The following is a 27,090-nucleotide window of genomic DNA, read 5'->3' as shown; positions in this document are numbered from 1 at the left end:
AGATTCAATCTTTTTAAAAGTTAGTTCTCACTCTTTGACATAAATCGTAGCAGTATCCTTCTGGATCTGCCTCTTATAGTAATGAAAATGACAACAAACATAAACAAGTGGGACCTAACTAAAAAGCTTTTTCACAGCAAAGGAAACCATAAACAAAATGACAATCAGCCCACAGAATGGGAGAAAATATTTGCAAACGAAGCGACTAACAAAGGATTACTCTCCAAAATATACTAACAGCTCATGCAGCTCAATATCAAAAAAAACAACCCAGTCAAAAAATGGTCAGAAGATCTAAATAGACGTTTCTCCAAAGAAGTCATACAGGTGGCCAATATGCACATGAAAAGATGCTCAACATCAGTAATTTTTAGAGAAATGCAAATCAAAACTACAATGAGGTATCACCTCACACTAGTCAGAATGGCCATCATCAAAAAGCCTACAAACAATAAATGCTGGAGAGGGTGTGGAGAAAAGGGAACGCTCCTACACTGTTGGTGGGAATGTAAATTGGTACAGCCACTATGGAGAATAGTATGGAGGTTCCTTAAAAAACTAAAACTAGAGCTACCACATGATCCAGCAGTCCCACTCCTGGGCATATATCCAGAAAAAAAACAATTTGAAAAGAAACATGCACCCCAGCGTTCACTGCAGCACTGTTTACAATAGCTGAGACATGGAAACAGCCTAAATGTTCATTGACAGCGGAATGGATAAAGAAGATGTGGTACATGTATACAATGGAATGTAACTCTGCCATAAAAAAGAATGAAATAATGCCATTTGCAGCGAAATGGATGGACCTAGAGATTATCATACTAAGTGAAATAAGTTAGACAAAGAAAAATGTATATCACTTATATGTGGAATCTAAAAAGATGATACAGGTGAACTTATTTGCAAAACAGAAACAGACTCACAGACTTGGAAAACATACTTATGGTTACCAAAGGGGAAAGGTGGGTGGGAGATAAATTAGGAGTTTGGAACTAACATATACACACGACTGTATATTAAAATAAATAATCAACAAGGACCTACTGTATACCACAGGGAACTCTACTCAGTATTCTGTAATAACCTATATGGGAAAAGAATCTGAAAAAGAATGGCTATATGTATAACTGAATCACTTTGCTGTACACCTGAAACTAACACAACATTGTAAATCAATATAAAATAAAAATTAAATTTAAAAAATAAATTAATTAAAATGTCAGTTCTCTCCAACTTGATTTATAGATTCAAACTAATTACAATCAAATTCAAGCAGGCTGTTTTAGACACTGACAAGTCAATTCTAAAGTTCTTGTGGAAATGTAAAGAACCTAGAATAGCCAAAATACTTTGAAAAAGAGCTAAAGTTGGTAAGATTAACACAGCCTACTTTCAGAACTTTCTGTAAAGCTACAAGTAATCCCAACAATGTGCTATTGATATAAAAGTTGATTAGTATAAATGAATAGCACCATACATATATGGCCAATTCATTTTTTTTAACTTTTTATTTTGAGATAATTGTAGATTCATATGCAGCTGTAAGAAATAATACAAAGAATTCCCTTTACCCAGTTTCCCTCATCTTCCAAAATTCTATTACAGTATCACAGCCAGGACGTTGATTTTGATACAATCAATGTACACAGTATTTCTGACACTACAAGGATCACTCATATTGCCCTTCTATAGACATACCTTTCCTCTTGTCCTTAATTAATCTCTGGCAACCAAAATTTTGCTATTTCTCTAATACTGTAATTTCAAAAATGTTTTATAAATGAAACCATACTTTTCCAGATTGTATTTTTTTCACTAGCTATAATTCTCTGGAGATTCACTCAGGTTGCTATATTTATAAATAGTTTGTTCCTTTTTATTATTGAACAGTAGTCTATTTTATGGATACCACAGTTTAAGCATTCACCCATTTAAGGACATCTGAGTTGTTTCCAGTTTGGGGCTATTACAAATAAAGCTGCTATCAACAGGATTTGGATAAACATAAGTCTTTATTTCTATTAGATAATTATCCAAGAGTACAATTGCTGGGTTTTATGGTAGTTGCATATTTAGTTTCTTAATAAACTGCCAAACTGTTTTCCACAGTGGCTATACTATTTTACATCCCTACCAAAACATGTATGAGTGACCCCATTTCTCTGTATCCTCACCAGCATTTGATTTTGTCAGTTTTAAAAAATCTTAGCTTTTTGATGATGTACAATTACATCTCAATGTAGTTTTAATTTATATTTCCCCAATGGCTAATAATGTTAAACATTATTTCATAGTATTGAATGTTCAGTTCTTTACATATTCTAGATACTAGTCCTTTTTTTTTTTCATCATTATTGCAGTATAATTGCTTCACAATGGTGTGTCAGTTTCTGCCCTACAACAAAGTGAATCAGTTATACATATACATATGTTCCCATATCTCTTCGCTCTTCCGTCTCCCTCCCTCCCACCCTCCCTATCCTACCCCTCCAGGTGGTCACAAAGCACCGAGCTGATCTCTCTGTGCTATGTGGCTGCTCCCCACTAGCTATCTGTTCTACATTTGGTAGTGCATACATGTCCATGCCACTCTCTCGCCCCGTCACAGCTTACCCTTCCCCCTCCCCATATCCTCAAGTCCATTCTCTAGTAGGTCTGCGTCTTTATTCCTGTCTTACCCTTAGGTTCTTCTGACATTTTTTTTTCTTAAATTCCATATATATGTGTTAGCATACGCTATTTATCTTTCTCTTTCTGACTTACTTCACTCTGTATGACAGACTCTAGGTCCATGCACCTCATTACAAATAGCTCAATTTCGTTTCCTTTAATGGCTGAGTAGTATTCCATGGTATATATCTGCCACATCTTCTTTATCCATTCATCCAATGATGGACACTTAGGTTGTTTCCATCTCGGGGCTATTGTAAATAGAGCTGCAATGAACATTTTGGTACATGACTCTTTGAATTATGGTTTTCTGAGGGCATATGCACAGTAGTGGGATTTCTGGGTCATATGGTAGTCCTATTTGTAGTTTTTTAAGGAACCTCCATACTGTTCTTCATAGTAGCTGTACCAATTCACATTACCACCAGCAGTGCAAGAGGGTTCCCTTTTCTCCACACCCTCTCCAGCATTTATTGTTTCTAGATTTTTTGATGTTGGCCATTCTGGCTGGTGTGAGATGATATCTCATTGTAGTTTTGATTTGCATTTCTCTAATGATTAATGATGTCGAGCATTCTTTCATGTGTTTGTTGGCAGTCTGTATATCTTCTTTGGAGAAATATCTATTTAGGTTTTCTGCCCATTTTTGGATTGGGTTGTTTGTTTTTTTGATACTGAGCTGCATGAGCTGCTTGTAAATTTTGGAGATTAATCCTTTGTCAGTTGCTTCATTTGGAAATATTTTCTCCCATTCTGAGGGTTGTCTTTTGGCCTTGTTTATGGTATCCTTTGCTGTGCAAAAGCTTTTAAGTTTCATTACGTCCCATTTGATTATTTTTGTTTTTATTTCCATTTCTCTATGAGGTGGGTCAAAAAGGATCCTGCTGTGATTTATGTCATAGATGTTCTGCCTATGTTTTCCTCTAAGAGTCTGATAGTTTCTGGCCTTACATTTAGGTCTTTAATCCATTTTGAGTTTATTTTCGTGTATGGTGTTAGGGAGTGTTCTAATTGCATTCTTTTACATGTAGCTCTCCAGTTTTCCCAGCACCACTTATTGAAGAGGCTGTCATTTCTCCACTGTACATTCCTGCCTCCTTTATCAAAGATATGGTGACCATATATGCATGGGTTTATCTCTGGGCTTTCTATCCTGTCCCATTGATCTATATTTCTGTTTTTGTGCCAGTACCATACTGTCTTGATTACTGTAGCTTTGTAGTATAGTCTGTAGTCAGGGAGCCTGATTCCTCCAGCTCCGTTTTTTGTTCTCAAGGTCGCTTTGGCTATTCGGGGTCTTTTGTGTTTCCATACAAATTGTGAGCATTTTTGTTCTAGTTCTGTGAAAAATGCCAGTGGTAGTTTGATAGGGATTGCATTGAATCTGTAGATTGCTTTGGGTAGTAGAGTCATTTTCACAATGTTGATTCTTCCAATCCAAGAACATGGAATATCTCTCCATCTATTTGTATCATCTTTAATTTCTTTCATCAGTGTCTTATAATTTTCTGCATACAGGTTTTTTGTCTCCTTAGGTAGGTTTATTCCTAGATATTTTATTCTTTTTGTTGCATTGGTAAATGGGAGTGTTTTCTTGATTTCACTTTCAGATTTTTCATCATTAGTGTATAGGAATGCCAGAGATTTCTGTGCATTAATTTTGTATCCTGCTACTTTACCAAATTCATTGATTAGCTCTAGTAGTTTTCTGGTAGCATCTTTAGGATTCTCTATGTATAGTATCGTGTCATCTGCAAACAGTGACAGCTTTACTTCTTCTTTTCCTATTTGGATTCCTTTTATTTCCTTTTCTTCTCTAATTGCTGTGGCTTAAACTTCCAAAACTATGTTGAATAAGAGTGGTGAGAGTGGGCAACCTTGTCTTGTTCCTGATCTTAGTGGAAATGGTTTCAGTTTTTCACCCTTGAGGATGATGTTAGCTGTGGGTTTGTCATATATGGCCTTTATTATGCTGAGGAAAGTTCCCTCTATGCCTACTTTCTGCAGGGTTTTTATCATAAATGCGTGCTGAATTTTGTCGAAAGCTTTGTCTACATCTATTGAGATGATCATATGGTTTTTCTCCTTCAATTTGTTAATATGGTGTATCACATTGATTGATTTACGTATATTGAAGAATCCTTGCATTCCTGGAATAAACCCACTTGATCATGGTGTATGATCCTTTTAATGTGCTGTTGGATTCTGTTTTCTAGTATTTTGTTGAGGATTTTTGCATCTATGTTAATCAGTGATATTGGCCTGTAGTTTTGTCTCCTTGTGACATCCTTGTCTGGTTTTGGTATCAGGGTGATGGTGGCCTCGTAGAATGAGTTTGGGAGTGTTCCTCCCTCTGCTATATTTTGGAAGAGTTTGAGAAGGATAGGTGTTAGCTGTTCCCTAAATGTTTGATAGAATTCACCTGTGAAGCCATCTGGTCCTGGGCTTTTCTTTCTTGGAAGATTTTTAATCACAGTTTCAATTTCAGTGCTTGAGATTGGTCTGTTCATATTTTCTATTTCTTCCTGATTCAGTCTTGGCAGGTTGTGCATTTCTCAGAATTGTCCATTTTTTCCAGGTTGTCCATTTTATTGGCATAGAGTTGCTTGTAGTAATCGCTCATGATCTTTTGTATTTCTGCAGTGTCACTTCTCCTTTTTCATTTCTAATTCTATTGATTTGAGCCTTCTCCCTTTTTTTCTTGATGAGTCTGGCTAATGGTTTATCAATTTTGTTTATCTTCTCAAAGAACCAGCTTTTAGTTTTATTGATCTTTGCTATTGTTTCCTTCATTTCTTTTTCATTTATTTCTGATCTGATTTTTATTATTTCTTTCCTTCTGCTAACTTTGGGGTTTTTTTGTTCTTCTTTCTCTAATTGCTTTAGGTGCAAGGTTAGGTTGTTTATTCGAGATGTTTCCTGTTTCTTAAGGTAGGATTGTATTGCTATAAACTTCCCTCTTATAACTGCTTTTTCTGCATCCCATAGGTTTTGGGTCGTCAGGTCTCCGTTGTCATTTGTTTCTAGGTATTTTTTGATTTCCTCTTTGATTTCTTCAGTGATCACTTCGTTATTAAGTAGTGTATTGTTTAGCCTCCATGTGTTTGTATTTTTTACAGATCTTTTCCTGTAATTGATATCTAGTCTCATAGTGTTGTGGTCGGAACAGATACTTGAGACAATTTCAGTTTTCTTAAATTTACCAAGACTTGTGAACCAAGATATGATCTATCCTGGAGAATGTTTCATGAGCACTTGAGAAAAATGTGTATTCTGTTGTTTTTGGATGGAATGTCCTATAAATATCAATTAAGTCCATCTTGTTTAATGTATCATTTAAAGCTTGTGTTTCCTTATTTATTTTCATTTTGGATGATCTGTTCACGGGTGAAAGTGGGGTGTTTAAGTCCCCTACTATGAATGTGTTACTGTCGATTTCCCCTTTTATGGCTGTTAGTATTTGCCTTATGTATTGAGGTGCTCCTATGTTGAGTGCATAAATATTTACAATTGTTATATCTTCTTCTTGGATCGATCCCTTGATCATTATGTAGTGTCCTTCTTTGTCTCTTCTAATAGTCTTTATTTTAAAGTCTATTTTGTCTGATATGAGAATTGCTACTCCAGCTTTCTTTTGGTTTCCATTTGCATGGAATATCTTTTTCCATCCCCTTACTTTCAGTCTGTATGTGTCTCTAGGTCTGAAGTGGGTCTCTTGTAGACAGCAAATATATGGGTCTTGTTTTTGTATCCATTCAGCCAATCTGTGTCTTTTGGTGGGAGCATTTAGTCCATTTACATTTAAGGTAATTATCGATATGTGTGTTCCCATTCCCATTTTCTTAATTGTTTTGGGTTTGTTATTGTAGGTCTTTTCCTTCTTTTGTGTTTCTTGCCTAGAGAAGTTCCTTTAGCAGTTGTTGTAGAGCTGGTTTGGTGGTGCTGAACTCTCTCAGCTTTTGCTTGTCTCTAAAGGTTTTAATTTCTCCATCAAATCTGAATGAGATCCTTGCTGGGTAGAGTAATCTTGGTTGCAGGTTTTTCTCCTTCAACACTTTCAATATGTCCTGCCACTCCCTTCTGGCTTGCAGAGTTTCTGCTGAAAGATCAGCTGTTAACCTTATGGGGATTCCCTTGTGTGTTATTTGTTGTTTTTCCCTTGCTGCTTTTAATATGTTTTCTTTGTATTTAATTTTTGACAGTTTGATTAATATGTGTCTTGGCGTATTTCCCTTTGGATTTATCCTGTATGGGACTCTCTGTGCTTCCTGGACTTGATTAACTATTTCCTTTCCCATATTAGGGAAGTTTTCAACTATAATCTCCTCAAATGTTTTCTCAGTCCCTTTCTTTTCTTCTTCTGGAACCCCTATAATTCGAATGTTGGTGCGTTTAATGTTGTCCCAGAGGTTTCTGAGACTGTTCTCAGTTCTTTTCATACTTTTTTCTTTATTCTGCTCTGCATTAGTTATTTCCACTATTTTATCTTCCAGGTCACTTATCCGTTCTTCTGCCTCAGTTATTCTGCTATTGATCCCATTTAGAGTAGTTTTAATTTCATTTATTGTGTTGTTCATCGTTGCTTGTTTCATCTTTAGTTCTTCTAGGTCCTTGTTAAATGTTTCTTGCATTTTGTCTATTCTATTTCCAAGATTTTGGATCATCTTTACTATCATTATTCTGAATTCTTTTTCAGGTAGACTGCCTATTTCCTTTTCATTTATTAGGTCTGGTGGGTTTTTATCTTGCTTCTTCATCTGCTGTGTGTTTTTCTGTCTTCTCATTTTGCTTATCTTACTGTGTTTGGGGTCTCCTTTTTGCAGGCTGCAGGTTCGTAGTTCCCGTTGTTTTTGGTGTCTGTCCCCAGTGGCTAAGGTTGGTTCAGTGGGTTGTGTAGGCTTCCTGTTGGAGAGGATTAGTGCCTGTGTTCTGGTAGATGAGGCTGGATCTTGTCTTTCTGGTAGGCAAGTCCACGTCTCGTGGTGTGTTTTGGGGTGTCTGTGGACTTATTATGATTTTGGGCCGCCTCTCTGCTAATGGGTGGGGTTTTGTTCCTGTCTTGCTAGTTGTTTGGCATAGGGTGTCCAGCACTGTAGCTTGCTGGTCGCTGAGTGAAGCTGGGTGCTGGTGTTGAGATGGATATCTCTGGGAGATTTTCGCCGATTGATTTTATGTGGAGCTGGGAGGTCTCTTGTGGACCAGTGTCCTGAAGTTGGCTCTCCCACCTCAGAGTTACAGCACTGAGTCCTGGCTGCAGCACCAAGAGCCTTTCGTCCACACGGCTCAGAATAAAAGGGAGAAAAAGAAGAAAGAAAGGAAGGAAGGAAGGAAGGAAGGAAGGAAGGAAGGAAGAAGGGAGGGAGGGAGGGAGGAGGGAAGGAGGGAGGGAGGAGGGAAGGAGGGAGGGAGGAGGGAAGGAGGGAAGGAAGGAAAGAAAGAAGATAAAAAGGTAAGCTAAAATAAAATCAAGTTATTAGAATAAAAAATAATTAAGAAAAAAAATTTTTTAAAGAAAAAAAACGGACAGATAGAACCCTCGGACAAATGGTGAAAGCAAAGCTATACAGACAAAATCTCACACAGAAGCATACACATACACACTCACAAAAATGGAAAAGGGGAAAAAATCATAAATCTTGCTCTCCAAGTCCACCTCCTCAATTTGGGATGATTCGTTGTTTATTCAGGTATTCCACAGATGCAGGGTACATCAAGTTGATTGTGGAGCTTTAATCCGCTGCTTCTGAGGCTGCTGGGAGGGGTTTCCCTTTCTCTTCTTTGTTGTCACAGCTCCTGGGGCTCAGCTTTGTATTTGGCCCCGCCTGTGTATGGAGGTCACCGGAGGGCATCTGTTCTTCGCTCAGACAGGACAGGGTTAAAGGAGCAGCTGCTTCGGGGACGCTGGCTCACTCAGGCCGGGGGTAGGGAGGGTCACGGAGTGCATGGCGAACCTGTGGCGGCAGAGGCCAGCGTGACGTTGCACCAGCCTGAGGAGCGCCGTGCGTTCTCCTGGGGAAGTTGTCCCTGGGTCCCGGGACCCTGGCAGTGGCGGGCTGCACAGGTTCCCCGGAAGGGGGGTGTTGATAGTGACCTGTGCTCGCACACAGGCTTCTTGGTGGCGGCAGCAGCAGCCTTAGCGTCTCATGCCCGTCTCTGGGGTCCGCGCTTTTAGCCACGGCTCGTGCCTGTCTCTGGAGCTCCTTTAAGCAGCGTTCTTAATCCCCTCTCCTTGCACACCAGGAAACAAAGAGAGAAGAAAAAGTCTCTTGCCTCTTCGGCAGGTCCAGACTTTTCCCCGGACTCCCTCCCGGCTAGCCGTGGTGCACTAAACCCCTGCAGGCTATGTTCACGCCGCCAACCCCAGTCCTCTCCCTGCTCTCTGACCAAAGCCCGAGCCTCAGCTCCCAGCCCCCCCGCCCCGGCGGGTGAGCAGACAAACCTCTCAGGCTGGTGAGTGCTGGTCCGCTCCGATCCTCTGTGCGAGTATCTCTCCGCTTTGCCCTCTGCACCCCTGTTGCTGTGCTCTCCTCCGTGGCTCCAAAGCTTCCCCCTCCGCCACCTGCAGTCTCCGCCCGCGAAGGGGCTTCCTAGTGTGTGGAAACCTTTCCTCCTTCACAGCTCCCTCCCACTGGTGCAGGTCCCGTCCCTATCCTTTTGTCTCTGTTTATTCTTCTTTCTTTTGCCCTACCCAGGTACGTGGGAACTTTCTTGCGTTTTGGGAGGTCTGAGGTCTGCCAGTGTTCAGTAGGTGTTCTGTAGGAGTTGTTCCACGTGTAGATGTATTTCTGGTGTATCTGTGGGGAGGAAGGTGATCTCTGCGTGTTACACTTTGCCATCTTCCCCTCGTTAGATACTAGTCCTTTTTTAGATGCCTGGTTTGCGAATATTTATCCCAATATATAGCTTTTCTTTTCATCCTCTTAATAGGTGTTTCACAGAACAATAGTTTTTTAATTTTGATAAAGTCCAATTTATTAATTTTTCCTCTTATAGATTGTGCTTTGGTTTCAAGTGTAACTCTTTGCCTGTCTCTTGGTCTCCCTTTACTTTTTTCTAAAGTTTTTATAGATTTATATTTTACATTAGGTCCATCATCCATTTGATTTTATTATTGTATAAAATGTGAAACTTAGAGCACTTAGTATTTTGCTTAAGAATGACCACTTGTTCCAGCACTGTTTATTGAAAGGCTATCTTTCTTCCACTGAATTGCTTTTGTGCTCTTGCCAAAAATAAGTTGGTCCTATTTGTGTTGGTTTGTTTCTGGGCTGTCTATAATGTTCCATTGATCTATGTATCTATCCTGCCACCCCGTCTTGATTAATGTAGCTATATAATAAGTCTCAAAGTTGGAGGGACTGATTTTTTCTACTTTATTCTTCTTTTTCAAAATTGTTTCAACTATTTTAGTTTCTTTTCCCTTTCATATAAATTTTAGAATAATGTTTATATCTACAAAGAATCTTGCTGGAATTTTGATAGGCATTGCCTTAAACATGTTTATCAATTTGGGGAGAATTGACACCTTTACTGTGTCGAGTTTTCCAACCCATAAATCCAGTATGTCTCTCTGTTTATTTAAATCTTTGATTTCTTTTCTCAGCATGGTGTAGTTTTAGGATTATACCTATAAATTTTTTTTTGAAAAATTGTAAATTTTTTTTTTTCTTTCATTGTCTGCATGTTCATTACAAGTATATAGAAGTACAAATGACTTTATGTTTATCTTTTATCTTTGCTAAACTCACTGATTAGTTCTAGGAGTTTTTGGTAGATTCTTTGGAATTTTCTATGTAAACCATCATGTCATCTGCAAATAAGAACAGTTTTATTTCTTCCATTTTGATCTGTAAGCCTTTTGTTTTCCTTTCTTGATTTATTGTTATGGCTAGAACTTATAGCACTATGTTGAAAAAGAGCAATGAGAGATGAATTCTTATCTGGATTCCACTTCTAGGGGAAAAAACCATACAGACCTTAATGGTTAGCTGTATGTTTTTTTGGTAGCAGCTCTTTATCAAGTTGAGGAAGTTTCCCTCTATTCCTATTTTTAAAGAGTTTTTATCATGAATGGGTGTCAGGTTTTGCCAAATGCATTTTCTGCATCAGTTGATATGATCCTACAATTTTTCTTCTTTAGCCTCTTAATACAGTGGATTACATTAATTGATTTTTGAATATTTAACCAGCCTTGCATCCCTTGAATAAATCACACTTGGTCACAATGTATAACTTTTTTTTTATTTTTATTTTTATTTATTTTTTTTGTGGTATGCGGACCTCTCACTGTTGTGGCCTCTCCCGTTGCGGAGCACAGGCTCCAGACGCACAGGCTCAGCGGCCATGGCTCACGGGCCTAGCCACTCCGCGGCATGTGAGATCTTCCCAGACCGGGGCACGAACCCATATCCCCTGCATCGGCAGGCGGACTCTCAACCACTGTGCCACCAGGGAAGCCCTAGATTCTGTTAATTTATGGTGTTGTTGAGTTCTTCTATATCCTTGCTAACTTTATGTGTAGTTTCTGTCAGTTACTGAGAGAAGGATGTTGAAGTCTCCAGCTGTCATGGATTTGTCTGCTTCTCCCTTCAGGTCTATCGTTTTTGCTTCATGTATTTTTCAGCTCTGTTGTTTGGTACATACACACTTAGGATTGCTATGTCTTCTTAGTGGGTTGAACCCTTTATTGTTATATAATGTCTGTCTCTCTCACTGGTTATTTTCTTTGTTCTAAAGTCTGTTTTATCTGATATTAATATAGCCATTCTAGCTTTCCTTTGATGTTTGTGTTACATCTCCATTTCTGTCCTTTTGCTTTCAGTGTGCCTATATCATTATATTTGAGGTGAGAGCCTTATAGACAGCATGTAGATGAGTCATATTTCTCAATCCACTCTGCCAATTTCATTGGTATTTTTTTTTTTTTAATGCTTGGCTTTTTTTGGTTTGTTTTTGTTTATTTTTATTTATTTATTTTTGGCTGTGTTGGGTCTTCATTTCTGTGCGAGGGCTTTCTCTAGTTGTGGTAAGCGAGGGGCCACTCTTCATCGCGGTGCGCGGGCCTCTCACTATCACGGCCTCCCTTGTTGCGGAGCACAGGCTCCAGACACGCAGGCTCAGTAGTTGTGGCTCATGGGCCCAGCAGCTCCGTGGCATGTGGGATCTTCCCAGACCAAGGCTCGAACTCGTGTCCCCTGCATTAGCAGGCAGATTCTCAACCACTGCGCCACCAGGGAAGCCCCATTGGTATTCTTTTGAAGTTTAATATAATTATATGTTAGGGCTTAAGTCTACCATTTTATTATTTGTTTTCTGATTATTCTGTTCTTTTATTTCTCTGTTCTTTTTTTTCCCTACCTTTCTGTGGGTTCCCATGGAGTATTTTTTTAGGATTGTCTATAGTGCTTTGATTTCACTATAGTGTCACTTGAACACTTGTACAGTTCCATTTTGATGTATCTATAGTGTCTTTGAATATATCCATAATGTTTAAAATTTTTTCTGTAGTGTTCTGTATAACATTTTCAATGGTTACTCTAGGTATTACATTACGTATACATAATTTATCATAATCTACTGGTGTTGTCATTTTACTAGTTCAAGTGAAATGTAGAAAACTAACCTCTCTTTATGTACTTTTACCCTCTCCCATTTATAGTCATCCTCAATATGTTCCCTGCATACACATAGAACTACATCAGACACTGTTATAGTTTTTGCTTCCACCCTCAAACAAAATTTAGAAATTCAAAAGAAAGAAAGCCTGTTGCACCCATATTTTTGCTTACTGTGTTCTTTCTTCTTGATGTTACAACATTTCCTTTCCTTTAGATATCTTCCTGTAGCCATTCTTTTGGGGAATGTCTGCTGGTGACAGATTCTTTTAGTTTTCCTTTATCTGAGAACATCTTGATTTCTTTTCATTTTTTTTAACATCTTTATTGGAGTATAATTGTTTTACAATGGTGTGTTAGTTTCTGCTTTATAACAAAGTGAATCAGTTATACATGTACATATATCCCCATATCTCTTCCCTCTTGCGTCTCCCTCCCTCCCACCCTCCCTATCCCACCCCTCTAGGTGGTCACAAAACACCAAGCTAATCTCCCTGTGCTATGTGGCTGCTTCCCACTAGCTATCTATTTTACATTTGGTAGTGTATATATGTCCATGCCTCTCTCTCACTTTGTACCAGCTTACCCATCCCCCTCCCCATATCCTCAAGTCCATTCTCTAGTAGGTCTGCGTCTCTATTCCCGTCTTGCCCCTCGGTTCTTCATGACCATTTTTCTTATTTTTAGATTCCATATATATATATATGTTAGCATACAGTATTTGTTTTTCTCTTTCTGACTTACTTCACTCTGTATGACAGACTCTAGGTCCATGCAGCTCACTACAAATAACTCAATTTCGTCTCTTTTTATGGCTGAGTAATATTCCATTGTATATATATGTGCCACATCTTGTTTATCCATTCGTCTGTTGATGGACACTTAGGTTGCTTCCATGTCCTGGCTATTGTAAATATAGCTGCAATGAACATTGTGGTACATGACTCTTTTTGAATTAAGTTTTTCTCGGGGTATATGCCCAGTAGTGGGATTGCTGGGTCATATGATGGTTCTATTTTTAGTTTTTTAAGGAATCTCCCTTCTCCATAGTGGCTGTAGCAGTTTACATTCCCACCAACAGTGCAAGAGGGTTCCCTTTTCTCCACACCCTCTCCAGCATTATTGTTTGATGATGGCCATTCTGACTTGTGTGAGGTGATATCTCATTGTAGTTTTGATATGCATTTCTCTAATGATTAATAATGTTGAGCATTCTTTCATGTGTTTGTTGGCAATCTGTATGTCTTCTTTGGAGAAATTTCTATTTAGGTCTTCTGCCCATTTTTGGATTGGGTTGTTTGTTTTTTTGATACTGAGCTGCATGAGCTGCTTGTAAATTTTGGAGATTAATCCTTTGTCAGTTGCTTCATTTGGAAATATTTTCTCCCATTCTGAGGGTTGTCTTTTGGCCTTGTTTATGGTATCCTTTGCTGTGCAAAAGCTTTTAACTTTCATTAGGTCCCATTTGTTTATTTTTGTTTTTATTTCCATTTCTCTAGGAGGTGTGTCAAAAAGGATCTTGCTGTGATTTATGTCATAGAGTGTTCTGCCTATGTTTTCCTCTAACACTTTAATAGTGTCTGGCCTTACATTTAGTTCTTTAATCCATTTTGAGTTTATTTTTGTGTATGGTGTTAGGGAATGTTCTAATTGCATTCTTTTACATGTAGCTCTCCAGTTTTCTCAGCACCACTTATTTAAGAGGCTGTCTTTTCTCCACTGTATATTCTTGCCTCCTTTATCAAAGATAAGGTGACCATATGTGCGTGGGTTTATCTCTGGGCTTTCTATCCTGTTCCATTGATCTATATTTCTGTTTTTGTACCAGTACCATACGGTCTTAATTACTGTAGCTTTGTAGTATAGTCTGTAGTCAGGGAGCCTGATTCCTCCAGCTCTGTTTTTGTTTCTAAGATTGCTTTGGCTATTCAGGGTCTTTTGTGTTTCCATACAAATTGTGAGATTTTTTTGTTCTAGTTCTGTGAAAAATGCCAGTGGTAGTTTGATAGGGATTGCACTGAATCTGTAGAGTGCTTTGGGTAGTAGAGTCATTTTCACAATGTTGATTCTACCAATCCAAGAACATGGTATATCTCTCCATCTATTTGTATCATCTTTAATTTCTTTCATCACTGTCTTATAATTTTCTGCATACAGGTCTTTTGTCTCCTTAGTTAGGTTTATTCCTAGATACTTTATTCTTTTTGTTGCAGTGGTAAATGGGAGTGTTTTCTTGATTTCACTTTCAGATTTTTCATCATTAGTGTATAGGAATGCAAGAAATTTCTGTGCATTAATTTTGTATCCTGCTACTTTACCAAATTCATTGATTAGCTCTAGTAGTTTTCTGGTAGCATCTTTAAGATTCTCTATGTATAGTATCGTGTCATGTGCAAACCGTGACAGCTTTACTTCTTCTTTTCCTATTTGGATTCCTTTTATTTCTTTTTCTTCTCTGATTGCTGTGGCTAAGACTTCCAAAACTATGTTGAATAAGAGTGGTGAGAGTGGGCAACGTTTTCTTGTTCCTGATCTTAGTGGAAATGGTTTCAGTTTTTCACCCTTGAGGATGATGTTAGCTGTGGGTTTGTCATATATGGCCTTTATTATGTTGAGGTAAGTTGCCTCTATGCTTACTTTCTGGAGAGTTTTTATCATAAATGGGTGTTGAATTTTGTCAAAAGCTTTCTCTGCATCTATTGAGATGATTATATGGGTTTTCTCCTTCAATTTGTTAATATGGTGTATCACATTGATTTGCGTATATTGAAGAATCCTTGCATCCCTGGGGTATGCCCCACTTAATCATGGTGTATGATCCTTTTAATGTGCTGTTGGATTGTGTTTGCTAGTATTTTGTTGAGGATTTTTGTATCTCTGTCCATCAGTGTTATTGGCCTGTAGTGTTCTTTCTTTGTGACATCTTTGTCTGGTTTTGTTATCAGAGTGATGGTGGCCTTGTGGCATGAGTTTGGGAGTATTCCTCCCTCTGCTATATTTTGGAAGAGTTTGAGAAGGATGGGTGTTAGCTGTTCTCTAAACGTTTGATAGAATTCGCCTGTGAAGCCATCTGTCTTTTCATTTTTGAAGAATATTTTCACTGGGTAGAGGATTCCAGGATTCCACTTCATTCTGGCTTCCATCTTTTCTGATAAGAAATGTGCTTTCATTCTAATTGTTTTGCTTCTATAAGTAACATATCATTTATCTCTGACTGTTTTCAATATTTTTTCTTTGTCATTAGTTTTCAGAAGCTTAGTTATGATGTGTCTTGATATGAATTTCTTTGAATTTATTTTGAGTTTGTAGGTTTATGTCTTACCAAATTTAGGAAGTTTTCAGCAATTATTTCTTCAAGCACCTTTTTTTTTAGCCTCCTTTATCCTTGCTTTGCAGGACTCTAATGACATAAATATTAGCTCTTTTGCTGTTATCCCACAGCTTTCTGAAGCTCTGTTCTTTTTAAGTCTTTTTTCTCTCCATCATTCAGATAGGGTGATTTATATTGTTTTGTCTTCCTGTTCAGTGATTATTTCCTCTGTGTTTCCATTCTGCTCTTGAGCCCTTCCACTGAGTTTTTAATTTCAGTTTATTGTATTTTTAGTTCTAAAATTTCTATTTGTTTCTTCTTAGATTTTTTTAAAATTAATTAATTTATTTGTTTTTATTTTTGCCTGTGTTGGGTCTTTGTTGCTGTGTGCAGGCTTTCTCTAGTTGCAACGAGCAGGGGCTAGTCTTTGTTGCAGTGCACGGGCTTCTCATTGTCGTGGCTTCTCTTGTTGTGGAGCATGGGCTCTAGGCGTGCGGGCTTCAGTAGTTGTGACATGCGGGCTGTAGAGTGCAGGCTTAGTATTTGTGGCACACGGGCTTAGTTGCTCCACGACACGTGGGATCTTCCCAGACCAGGGATCAAACCTGTGTCCCCTGCATTGGCAGGTGGATTCTTAACCACTGAGCCACCAGGGAAGCCCTCTTCTTTGGATTTTTTTATTTCTTTGGGGATTTCTGTTTTTTCATTGTTTCAAGCATGTTCATAGTTGCCCATTGAAGCATTTTTATGATGGCTGCATTGAAATCTTTTTCAGATAATTCTAATATTTCTGTCATTGTGGTGTTGTCATCTGTTGCTTAATTTTGTATTCAATTAGAGGTCTTTCTGGTTCTTCATTTGATGATTTCTTTTCAGTTGAAATTTGGACATATATAAAACTCTGGCTTTTCTTTAAACCTTTTGTTTTATCTGATTTTCTCTGGTACCACTCCAGAAGGAAAATTGAGGATGCCAACTTGTTCCTGCCAGATGAAAATAAAAGTTCAGTTTCACCACTCAGCCTCTACCAAAACCTAAGGTGGACATGGCTTCTTCTTACTGCTGGGTGAAGGTCGGAATTTCAGCTCCCTGTGTGGTGCCCCCTGACACCATGGTGAGGGTAGTCTTGTTACCCCTGGGTGACAGTGAAAGCACTGACTTTCATTAGGTCTCTTCTGACAATACTTAAGCATGGAGGGGAGGAGTGCCTCATTACTGCTGGGTGGGGTTGGCAGTCCAGGCTCGTTGCGTGGTCTCCACTGACACTGTTAATGGAGGTCTTATTACTGGTCAGTGGGGATGAAAGTTTGTCTCACCACTTAGACTTCTCAGGAAGGGGGATTGAGATGTCTCATCACAGACTCACGGGGGGAAGTCTGTGTTCTTCACTCAGCCTTTGGTAATATGGGTGGGGGTGGTGCCCCATTTTTTTCTGTGGTGTTTGGCTGGAAATGGCAGTTACTATCTAAAAGTTTCCTGTCACTAGGCTGTCCCTTTCTTGGTCCTTTGGCTAGAGAGAGCAGGCTATTGTTGGGGTATTTTTGTCTGCACCTGTTGATATTGCCAGGTTGCCGGCTTCTTCAGCTGTAAGTCTGGGCTATATAAAGCAAAAAGAAATTTCAGGGAACTCAGCGGTGTGTCGTTTTCTGGATTTCAAGATCCCTAGCTAGTGTCTGTCTTTCCACCTTTTACAGTCTTCTTATGCTTGTTTTTGTAATGTCTGGGGTTTGTAGTTATATTTAATGGGAGGAATAGGAAAAGTACATCTACTTCATCTTCCTAGAAGCAGAAGTTCAATTGATTTTTGACAGAGGTGAAAAGGCAGTTCTGTACAGAAAGAATAGTCTTTTCAGCAAATGGTGTTAGAATAAAAGAATATCAAAAAAAGTGTTAAGTGAAAGAAATAAGTTGGAACATATGTATTATATGCCACAATCCATTTTTCAAATGACATAAAAACGGGACTTACATGTAATTATGTTTGTATAAGTGAATGTGTGTATTTGGTTATATATAGAGAAAGCTTAGAAGAATACACACCAAATTGTGTATTTAATAAACAAGATAGAGAATAGTATGTATTCTCTCCTTCCGAGATACCAACGACATAAATATTAGATGTGGTTATTGTCCCATGACCCTAGGATTTCATGATCCTAATTTTGCTTGAAAAAGAAGATTTTTAAAATTATACATGATTGTATTGTTTCGTTTCTTAAGGCCTGGAATAGTACCCACCAAACAGTCGACATTGATTTGCTTTAGGAATTAGAAATGAAATATTTGAATTTTTTACTTAATGTACTTAGTAGATTTGAAATCTGTATTAAAAGCATATAGTACTTTTATAATGTTTTTAATGAGTAAAAATAATCAAGAAAGGGGACATTGTTACAAAAAAAGTGCAGTATCCTAACAGTGAAATTCACCAACCAACAACCAAAATCAAAAAATGTATACATACCATATTAGTATATAAACTGATGGTGACCTGATTCTTTCCCCTCAACACACAGGAATAAATGAAGAAGAGGAGAAGAAAAAAGCAAAAAGCAAAGAGAAAATCAAGTTGAAAAAAAAAAGGAAAAGGTATTTTTTAACATTTTTTTTAAAAAAGCAGGACTATGGATCTAGATGGATTATAAAATTTTATTTTTCATGTTATAGTCCAGTTAATTTAATATTATCTTAATGAAAGTTAGGTGTTCAGTTGTTTCTGAAAATAACAAAATCCTTCATGTCAGGAATCAAAAATAAAGTCAGCACTCAGCCACCTTAAATTTTCTTTTTTGGAGCAAATCAAGGTATAAATAAATAACAGCCCCGCCCGCTTTTTTTTTTTTTTAATCTTTATTAGAGTATAATTGCTTTACAATGGTGTGTTAGTTTCTGCTTTATAACAAAGTGAATCAGTTATACATATACATATGTTCCCATCTCTTCCCTCTTGCATCTCCCTCCCTCCCACCCTCCCTATCCCACCTCTCCAGACCATCACAAAGCACCGAGCTGATCTCCCTGTGCTATGAGGCTGCTTCCCACTAGCTATCTACCTTACGTTTGGTAGTGTATACATGTCCATGCCTCTCTCTCGCTTTGTCACAGCTTACCCTTCCCCCTCCCCATATCCTCAAGTCCATTCTCTAGTAGGTCCGTGTCTTTATTCCTGTCTTACCCCTAGGTTCTTCATGACATTTCCACCCACTTCTTTTATGTATTCTATTTGTATTCTAGAATTTTTAAGTTTTAGAACATAAGTTAAATTTTTAATTGGACGTATGTCTAAATTCTTCACATATATATTTTGTCCTCATATGTATGAATTTGGAGCTTAAATATTTGTATTCTTAAAATATCATTGCCATGGCTAAGAAATTAATTTATTAATAGGATTTATGTACTCATTTGTCATGCTAAAAATACCTTCAGATCTTTCAGAATTCTCATCAGCCACCTATGAATTTTTACTATCAACTCTTTTAACAAAAACTGGTTAAAGAAATTGATCAAAAGACTTAAGAGGCAACTTCTTCCTTGGTTCATGAGTGCACTTTCATTTACACTAGAATAAACATGTACATATAGACACTTTTTAGGGCATTTAGCAGGTAGTAATATCTAGCTTGGACCTTAGTTCTCTGACAGCAGGTTCTGCACATCAGGTGTTGTCACTTTGTGGTTTTTATAGAGCATGTAATATATACATTCTAACACCCTCAGCTACTTTATAAATTGGAAAAGTTAACTCACTTTCAGGTGTTGGGAGTTAATAATGTTTAAGAACTAACACAGGAAGGTAGAGCTCAGTGTATTGTGTAGTCTGATGAGTGTATTGTTTAATCATTTGCATTGGCACAGCATGTGGATTGCTTACAGGAGAAGTGAGATTTTCTGTTTTCTTCCAAATTTTCATGTACTGATTTTAGAGTAACATATTATTTACTCAAGCCTCTCTACCTTGGGCCTCACCCACCTCAGACAGGGCCTGAAATTAAAAGAACTTTTCTAAGTACACTTAGCAAAGGTAATGCCACCTGATGTGGTTGCTCTGCCAAAGTGTAACATTCTGCCTTAAAGAGAACCCAGGTCCAGAAAGCCAAAGAAAAAAGTGCAGGCAGAGAAGCAGCGCTGGTTAGAATGTAGAGGTCAAGCAGGTCTTTAAACAGGAAAGTAGGCAAGAGTTGAGAAAAGAGTTGAAGAGAGTGCAAGAGAATACATGAGAAAATAAGCTCAGGAGATGGCCAGAGTCTGAGAAGATGGACAAGGAAAAGGAAGGAACACAATGTTACAGAAATGGGGGGAGGCTGAGAGTCCCTGATCAAGGAAGGCAGTCAAGGAATTCGCAGTGAGTCACTCTACAGACACAACCTTGTAGTCTCATGTTGTTTACTTTGCCTTCTACTGTATGTCTTTTACGTTTTCTTAGTTTGAGTTTTAACTTCTAATGTTTAGATCACTCAGCTATCTCTGGGATGCCTTTTAGATTTTAAATTAACTCAGTTTCTGTTCAGTCACACATATTTGGGGTCTGGATAGTGTTGCACATCTTTTTATACATCTCTTAAGAGAGATGGGGTTTTTTGTTCGTTTTTTGTTATTTTTCATTAGAGGAAAGAATTCTACAGTTTATTCTCCCAATTTAGTATTCGAGTAATATAAGAAAAATAAAGTATAATGATAAGTTATTCTCATTCATTTATATAGAGTATACATTTAAAAGCATTCTTTCTGTAACTAGTGAAAATTATTTCAGAATGCAAGTGTTCATCTGTATCACTCTGCATGTAAAAGAATCAAGTACTTGAAAAATAAAATAAAACAAAAGTGCTTTTATTTTGCTAATTTTCAGCTTTCATTCATTTATACAGAGGTACAACTGTAGCCCTTTTTATATAATTGTATCCTTTGTGGCTCTTTTAAGAGAATATGCGAACAAGTTATTATATACACAAGTGAATTGTGTATATAATGAGGGTTGGTAAATGACATTTTCTTTGCCTTATAAGAAAGATTTTGAAGGGTACACAGGATGAAAAACTGAAAATCACAGAAAAATTATTTCATCCTTACTGAATTTAAAACTCATAACTAGAACTGAGCAGAATAGAGACATTTGTTTTGTTAGTTTCTCTGGCTAAGTGGCAAAAACTCTGAATACCGTATTTTAAGAGAATACAAATATATAAAGCACATTTTGTTTGAATTCCTTTATATTTATACTCCCACCTTATTCCAAGAAGGATTTAAGGCAGTTCAAATTCCATTTAAATGTACCCATCAACCATAAATACAATTATCAGTCAGCATGCATTATTACTCATAGGTCTTATTCATCCAGTTCCACTGAAGAGGACACTTCAAAACAAAAGAAACAAAGATATCAGAAGAAAGAAAAGAAAAAAGAGAAAAAGAGTAAGTCAAAAAAGGGGAAGCATCACAAAAAGGACAAAAAGAAGAGAAAAAAGGAAAAGCATTCCTCTGCCCCTAATAGTTCTGAAATCTCCAAAAAGTAACTGAGACTTTGGCCTGACCCATTAAATTTAAAAATATGGTTTTGAAAATTATTAGACTTTCCTTGAAATTTGCTATATAATTATGCTTGGCAATAAGTCACAGCCTTTTCCATATAGACATTTTTTCATATATGGGGCCATTACTGTCTGGCAGTATTTTAATGTACTATGATTATAGAGTATTGAATCAGTCTTATTACCTGATAGCCATGCCCCAAGTATGGATATTTGTGCAACAAAACTCATCGTTTTTGATATTCCTCTGTGTGTGTGTCTGGCTAGTGTTATTACTTTATAAGTTGATTGTAAATGGCTTTACTACAGTCAACACAGGCAATATACTTAGCAGTTAATGAGTACTGCTGAATTAAGTGTCCACCTTCCAGTGTTAAAGTGAGGTAGGGGATAATGCTTTGCGCTTGACACTGAAAATTTTCATAGCTTTATATCCTATGATAATGTATAATGAGAGTGAAGTTTTTCACTGTTGTTTTTAAATCTTGGCTTTTTTTGGATGTCACAGGAGATGAAGCTGCTTTATTGGTCTTGACTAGAACTTTTTAAATGAATGGCATCAGCAGGAAGATGATAATGAAAGTATTTATAACAAAATTTCACTGTTTTCTGAGATGCAGAGTTTCTAGTACCTGCCTCCTTGGTTTTTGTAACAAAATATTTCTTCCTTGCTTAAAAAGACAAGTCTAGTTCAGCCTACTTGTAGGTCTCATAGAGATGATGCTGTGTTGGGCAGGATTTTTAAGATAGACTCCTGGGTTGTTTTACAAATATGCCATATTGGCATGTCTTAAAGAGTTACCTCAAACACAGAACTTTTTATTTAGGAGGATAACAGCTAAATCTTCATTAGAACTGATTTTTATTGTATTCGGTCTGTAAATTTTATGACGCTTGTTTCTATGAGTAATGTGGAAATTTTTTATAAATGTGAACATACATATATATTTGTCTGAAATAATTTGTAGTTTTGAAGCAGGTTTCCACTGAATTTATGGTTTCATAAATGACTAGTTTGGGGTGTTTCTCTCTTTGACTTCAATCATAAACCTCAGGAGCAGTGACAAAAATTTAGGATTAAGAATTTTATTCTGTATTTTTTAAAATTTAAGAGTCAGGGAGTTACATCATGAAAGCCTTTATATAACAATGGAAATTTTATATGAGTTAGCATTTTCAAACACATAGTTGTAGATATAAATGTTTCTACATTTTTTTAATTTCTCAGTGATACTTGGATATCCCTTATGTCCAATAAGTTAAATACTTATTGTAGCAGCATCGAAAGTCAACTAATTATCATGGTACAGCACCAAAGATTGTAAGTACCTCACTGTGGTGCAGTTATAAATTTTCAAATTGGTAGCCTACAGACATGGCTGCAGGTGAATTCATTATGATGAAATCAGGTAAGTACACATAACCTCTCAGGCTGGAAAGGTGTACTGATTCTTCCTTCACCCAGCACTCCTATCTGGCATGACCTCAGTAAGACTGGGAGAGCCTCATAACTCCTCTTAGCATATGCTTACCTTGTGCAGATTCTAGGGAAGCTACATCCACATCCCTTTTCTAACATTACAGCCATGGAAGTGCTCACACTTGTAGCTTTTCCATAACCTAACTTAGTCCTATGGCCTCCTTAAAAAGAAATCCTTTTGTTTAAATAGCTTAGTCAGTTATTTGGAGAGAAACACAGAGCTACTAGGTTTTTAAGGGTTTGTTTTGCCTTTGCTGTAGTTTATGTATTTTTGAAAACTATATTTTAGGAAAATACAATTCTTTGGTTATCAGTATGAGAAAAATAAGTAAAAAAAAACTTTAAAAAATTATTAGAAAATGCTACATGCAAACATATGGTCTCCTATTGAGTGTGTAACATGGTTAAAAATAATTGTAGTGACACAAGAGTTGATCCAGTAATTTGTGAGTTTTACTTCTGTTAATTGTAGAGATAATAAGTTGGCTTATCAGATTTGTTATCTGGATGCTGAGACAATCAGTGGCTCAGGAGAGTTATATAAAATTCAGGCCTCATTACCTAATAAGGGTTCGCAAATTAAAAGATTTTAACGTTCAGTAATTTTTTTCCCCAGAAGAAACTCTTGGAATTATTCTTGAGTAAATTTCCCATAGTCTGAGAATAGTTTATGAAAGAGCTCATCTGAATAAAATTCATGTATTTTTACTAAAGTAATTTTCTTCTGAAGTGATCTTGTTATTATTGGGTTTGGATGCAAATCTCACTAATATATTGTAGGAGAAAATTAGTGACATTTCCTCTCAGGCAATATGTAGCATAAGGAAAACTGAACTTAATAGTAAAAATCCAAAAGTCCTAGTTGTCCGCGCTTCCATTGAAGGGGCAGGGGTTCAATCCCTGGTCCGGGAACTAAGATCCCGCATGCCGCACGGTGGCCAAAAACACAAGTCCTAGTCATTCTGGCTACCTGTGTGACCTTCAACAAAGTAATTTACCTTCGCTGGGCCTTGGTGTCTTTCATCTATAAAATATTGTACCAAATTATCTCTAAGATCCCTTCTAGTTCTTAATATATATGATTATCAATACTTCAAATAATATTATTTTAGAAATTATTTTCATTTAGAATATAAATTATTATATTCATTTATAAATTGTTACAGATAAGCAGGTAGCATTCTGTAAACTGTAAAAGTTGAATTTATTAATGTAACTGTTAAACACATGTTACTTCTTTAAGCAGATAATTGGTATTTGGTTCATATCCTTACCACCCAGTGTATGTTATTTTCACTAGATGCAGACAGAATTTATGTTTAGATTTGTATCTGTAACCTGATTATCTGAATACTTTGAGACTATTGCTTTTAGGCTGATGGACCTACGCCCCATACAGTTCCGTATTTCTTTTCTCCATATCTTCTGTTGGCTAAAAGCTCTCAGAGGGATCCCCAGTTCTTCATACTTAATACATATCTGTTTACATCTTTGGTTCTTTGAGGCTAAAACATCAGTGAGTAAAACAACTGTGTGTGTCTGTATTTATGACTCATTCTGTCTAAAATTACATAGGCCTAGGTTACCTTCAATTAAACTAGATTGAAGAGTTATCAATAATAGTCTTGTTAAATGCCATTGGGTCCTTTCTTCAATAAACATTTACTGAGTGCCTAGCATGGCAAACACTATGTTAAACACCAGGGATACGGAGATAAATAAGACACATTTGCTTCCCTGAAAGGAATTCACAGTTTAGTTGGTAGGAGAAACAGCAGAACTCATCATTAGATATTAAGTGCAGTAACTGGGTTTATAGAAACACACAGGAATACCTAACATAGTCTGGAGAAGTTAGAAGAGGCTACCTAGAAAAAGTAATGCCTGCAGTGCATTTTGATTGAGGATGAGAGTGGGAGTTGACAGAATGAGTACAGTGAACAAAGCCCACAATAGAAAAAGCTGGGGCGTGTGTGTCAAGAATTATAAGCCCTGTGTGGGGCAGGAGTGGTAAGAATCGAGACCACCATTCTAAGTTCTCAGGTACAAGAGAAGGAGGTTTTATGTTCCATCTATGGGAGCTTGGCCTTCATCTCTAAGCAAGAGACGCCATTAGAGAGTTTTAAGGAAAGAAATGACTTTTATTGAGGTTTGGTTTCATCCATTTCATAATCCAATCCCACAGGTTTTAAAGGATGAAATTAGTCTCATTAAAAGCCCACATAGAAAATAATTTGAGTCTTTGATAGTCTATTATCTGATCTCTTATTCTAGGCCCACTTTTCTAAGTTCTGATTTCTAAAAATTACAGTCTTCTGAAAAGCTACTATATTCTTAATCAGACCCATCCCCAGAATTACATGCAAATGTACATAATTTGAAATGTGTTTTGCTTTTAATTTTATTTTAGGTTATTTTTGACTGACAGAATATATTGTGTTGTTATGTTAGTATTTTCAGTGGATATAAATCCTTTAGAATATATTTTTCAAGGCAGACCGTCGTAATTTGGTAAGGCTTCTTTTAATATTTTTAATATTGATTTGACTATTTTAATATTTAAATCAATATTACGAAGTGCAACTCCTTCAAAGTCACAGTGACACACACCAGCTGGTCTACTAGATAGCCCTGTTGCTCTCCCCCAGGTTTCCTGGCTTGGCAGGGAGCGCTCCACAGATTCCAACTGATACTAAGTGCTGAGACTCAATTTTCCTGGGCAGTTGGCATCCAAGAACAGTAGGGTTTGTTAGGCCAGCTCAATGATAATTTCACTTGCGAAGCCCAGGATCTTCAGACCTCACTTGTCTCCTCCCAACTCCTCTAAAATTTTGCAGAGCGCCAGAGAATTGGGTTGCCTCTTGTAGAGCACAGCCCGTGATGCATGCAGCCATGCCCAGCCCCAGTTTGCCTGTCCCACAGGTTGGGAAGAGTCTGGGGAACCAGGAGCATTTTGCTGGCCCTGAGTCTCTAAGTTTCCTGCTTCTTGTCTGGCCTCTGCTCTTCCCCTTGAGCAACAAAAGTAGACTTACCAGTGCCTTAACTAACTTTCTCAACCTAGATTTTCACCTGAGGCAACATCTAATCAGTAATATAATTATTAATATCTGTGTATCAAGATAGCCAATTTTCTGGGGTTTTTTTATCAAAGCTGGATAAAAGATGAAGAAGTACCCACACTTTATGTGCTTTCACAAAAATAGATGAAAATTCTTTGCTTTTATGACCACATGTCATTTTTGTAATGGAAATGTTTCAACTTTCAGACTTCACACACACTCTGAGCAATTTTAATATTTAAACATTGGCAATACTGTACTCTTTTTGAATGTGAAATCCAACACTGGCAGAAGGGTGTTGCAATAATGATCTGGAACTATGCTGTCAGTGTAGCCACATGTGGCTATTGAAATTTAGATTAATTAAATGAAAATGTGTCTCTTCAGTTGCACTAGCCACATTTCAAGTGCTGAGTAAGCCACATGTGGCTAGTGGCTACCATGCCAGACAGTGCAGATATAGAAAGAACATTTCCATCATCACAGAAACCTCTACTGGACAGCACTGGAATCCCCAGTTCTTAGTAGAAATTTTGACAGGCTAATGGCCAAAAGTTTCTAACCCTGAGTTTGCATACCTGAGAGCCATAAGGCATTCCTTTCTTTTCCCCCAGCAGACCAGAGAAGCTGTATTTGACACATTTTGAAAGGCTAGTCTTCTAACTACAGAAACTTTGTACAATACGGTAGATGTGTTCAGCAGAGCCAGCCTAAAATTAATTTTTTTTTCCTATTGAATTCCATTATAGGACCAGGTCTGTGTTCTTATAATAGAAATCACACTTATGAATAAAAATCTTTTAAAACAATTTTAATTTGCAGAAACTGTGGTTTTATTTCTAGATGTCTAAGTGATACCACTGCAGTAGCCTTAGGTTGGACCAGAAAACTAACTTGTTTGTTTTATAACTTTCATTCTAGAAATTCCTTAGGAACTTTATCAGTGAAGGATTTTTGTTATGGTTATCCCTTGCAGAAAATATTTATCATGCAGATTATACATAGTGATACATTTTGTTATTGAATGTTAGTTTTTATAAAGGCAATAATACAGCAAATCCCCTAAAAAAGGCATAGGTTGATTTCTAAGAGACTTAAGAACACACCACTTCTCATTCATAAGGCCGCCCCCCTCCCCGAGATTTACTTATCTAGTACCATCTCTTATAAAAATAACTGCCTCGAGGTGTGAGAAACTTGTGAAGTGCTGGTAATGTGACATAAACTTCTCATTGTTTTTCACTGACATAGGTGTGCTTATCTTGTTATTGATAAATTCTATAATTTCTCCTGAAGTATTAACATAATTTCATGTAATGTAGAAACATCTTAATTAGCAAATAAAAGTAAACTTATGCACATGGAAATCTATCAGAAACCTTAGTGGGTGTTTAATAAATTAATTGAATGATCAAAACTGCAGCTG

The 27,090-nt window shown here is 37.2% G+C and overlaps 1 protein-coding gene across 1 annotated transcript in view; it reads left to right on the top strand.

Annotated features, from left to right (window-relative positions):
• The window catches only part of SREK1IP1 (SREK1 interacting protein 1), a 61,862-nt gene extending 34,781 nt beyond the window's left edge, over positions 1-27,081 (top strand). Inside the window, exons 4-5 of the mRNA XM_067730806.1 lie at positions 18,114-18,186; positions 20,921-27,081. Of these exons, the coding sequence (XP_067586907.1) occupies positions 18,114-18,186; positions 20,921-21,110 (263 nt within the window). The 3' untranslated portion in view covers positions 21,111-27,081. The remainder of the gene's footprint in view (positions 1-18,113; positions 18,187-20,920) is intronic.
• Positions 27,082-27,090: the final 9 nt, after the last annotated feature.

The sequence above is a fragment of the Pseudorca crassidens genome, chromosome 3 (assembly GCF_039906515.1).
Source record: "Pseudorca crassidens isolate mPseCra1 chromosome 3, mPseCra1.hap1, whole genome shotgun sequence".
NCBI classification, from domain to species: Eukaryota; Metazoa; Chordata; class Mammalia; order Artiodactyla; family Delphinidae; genus Pseudorca; species Pseudorca crassidens.
Note: the sequence above shows the minus strand (reverse complement) of the source record. Positions and strands in the feature narration are given on the sequence as shown.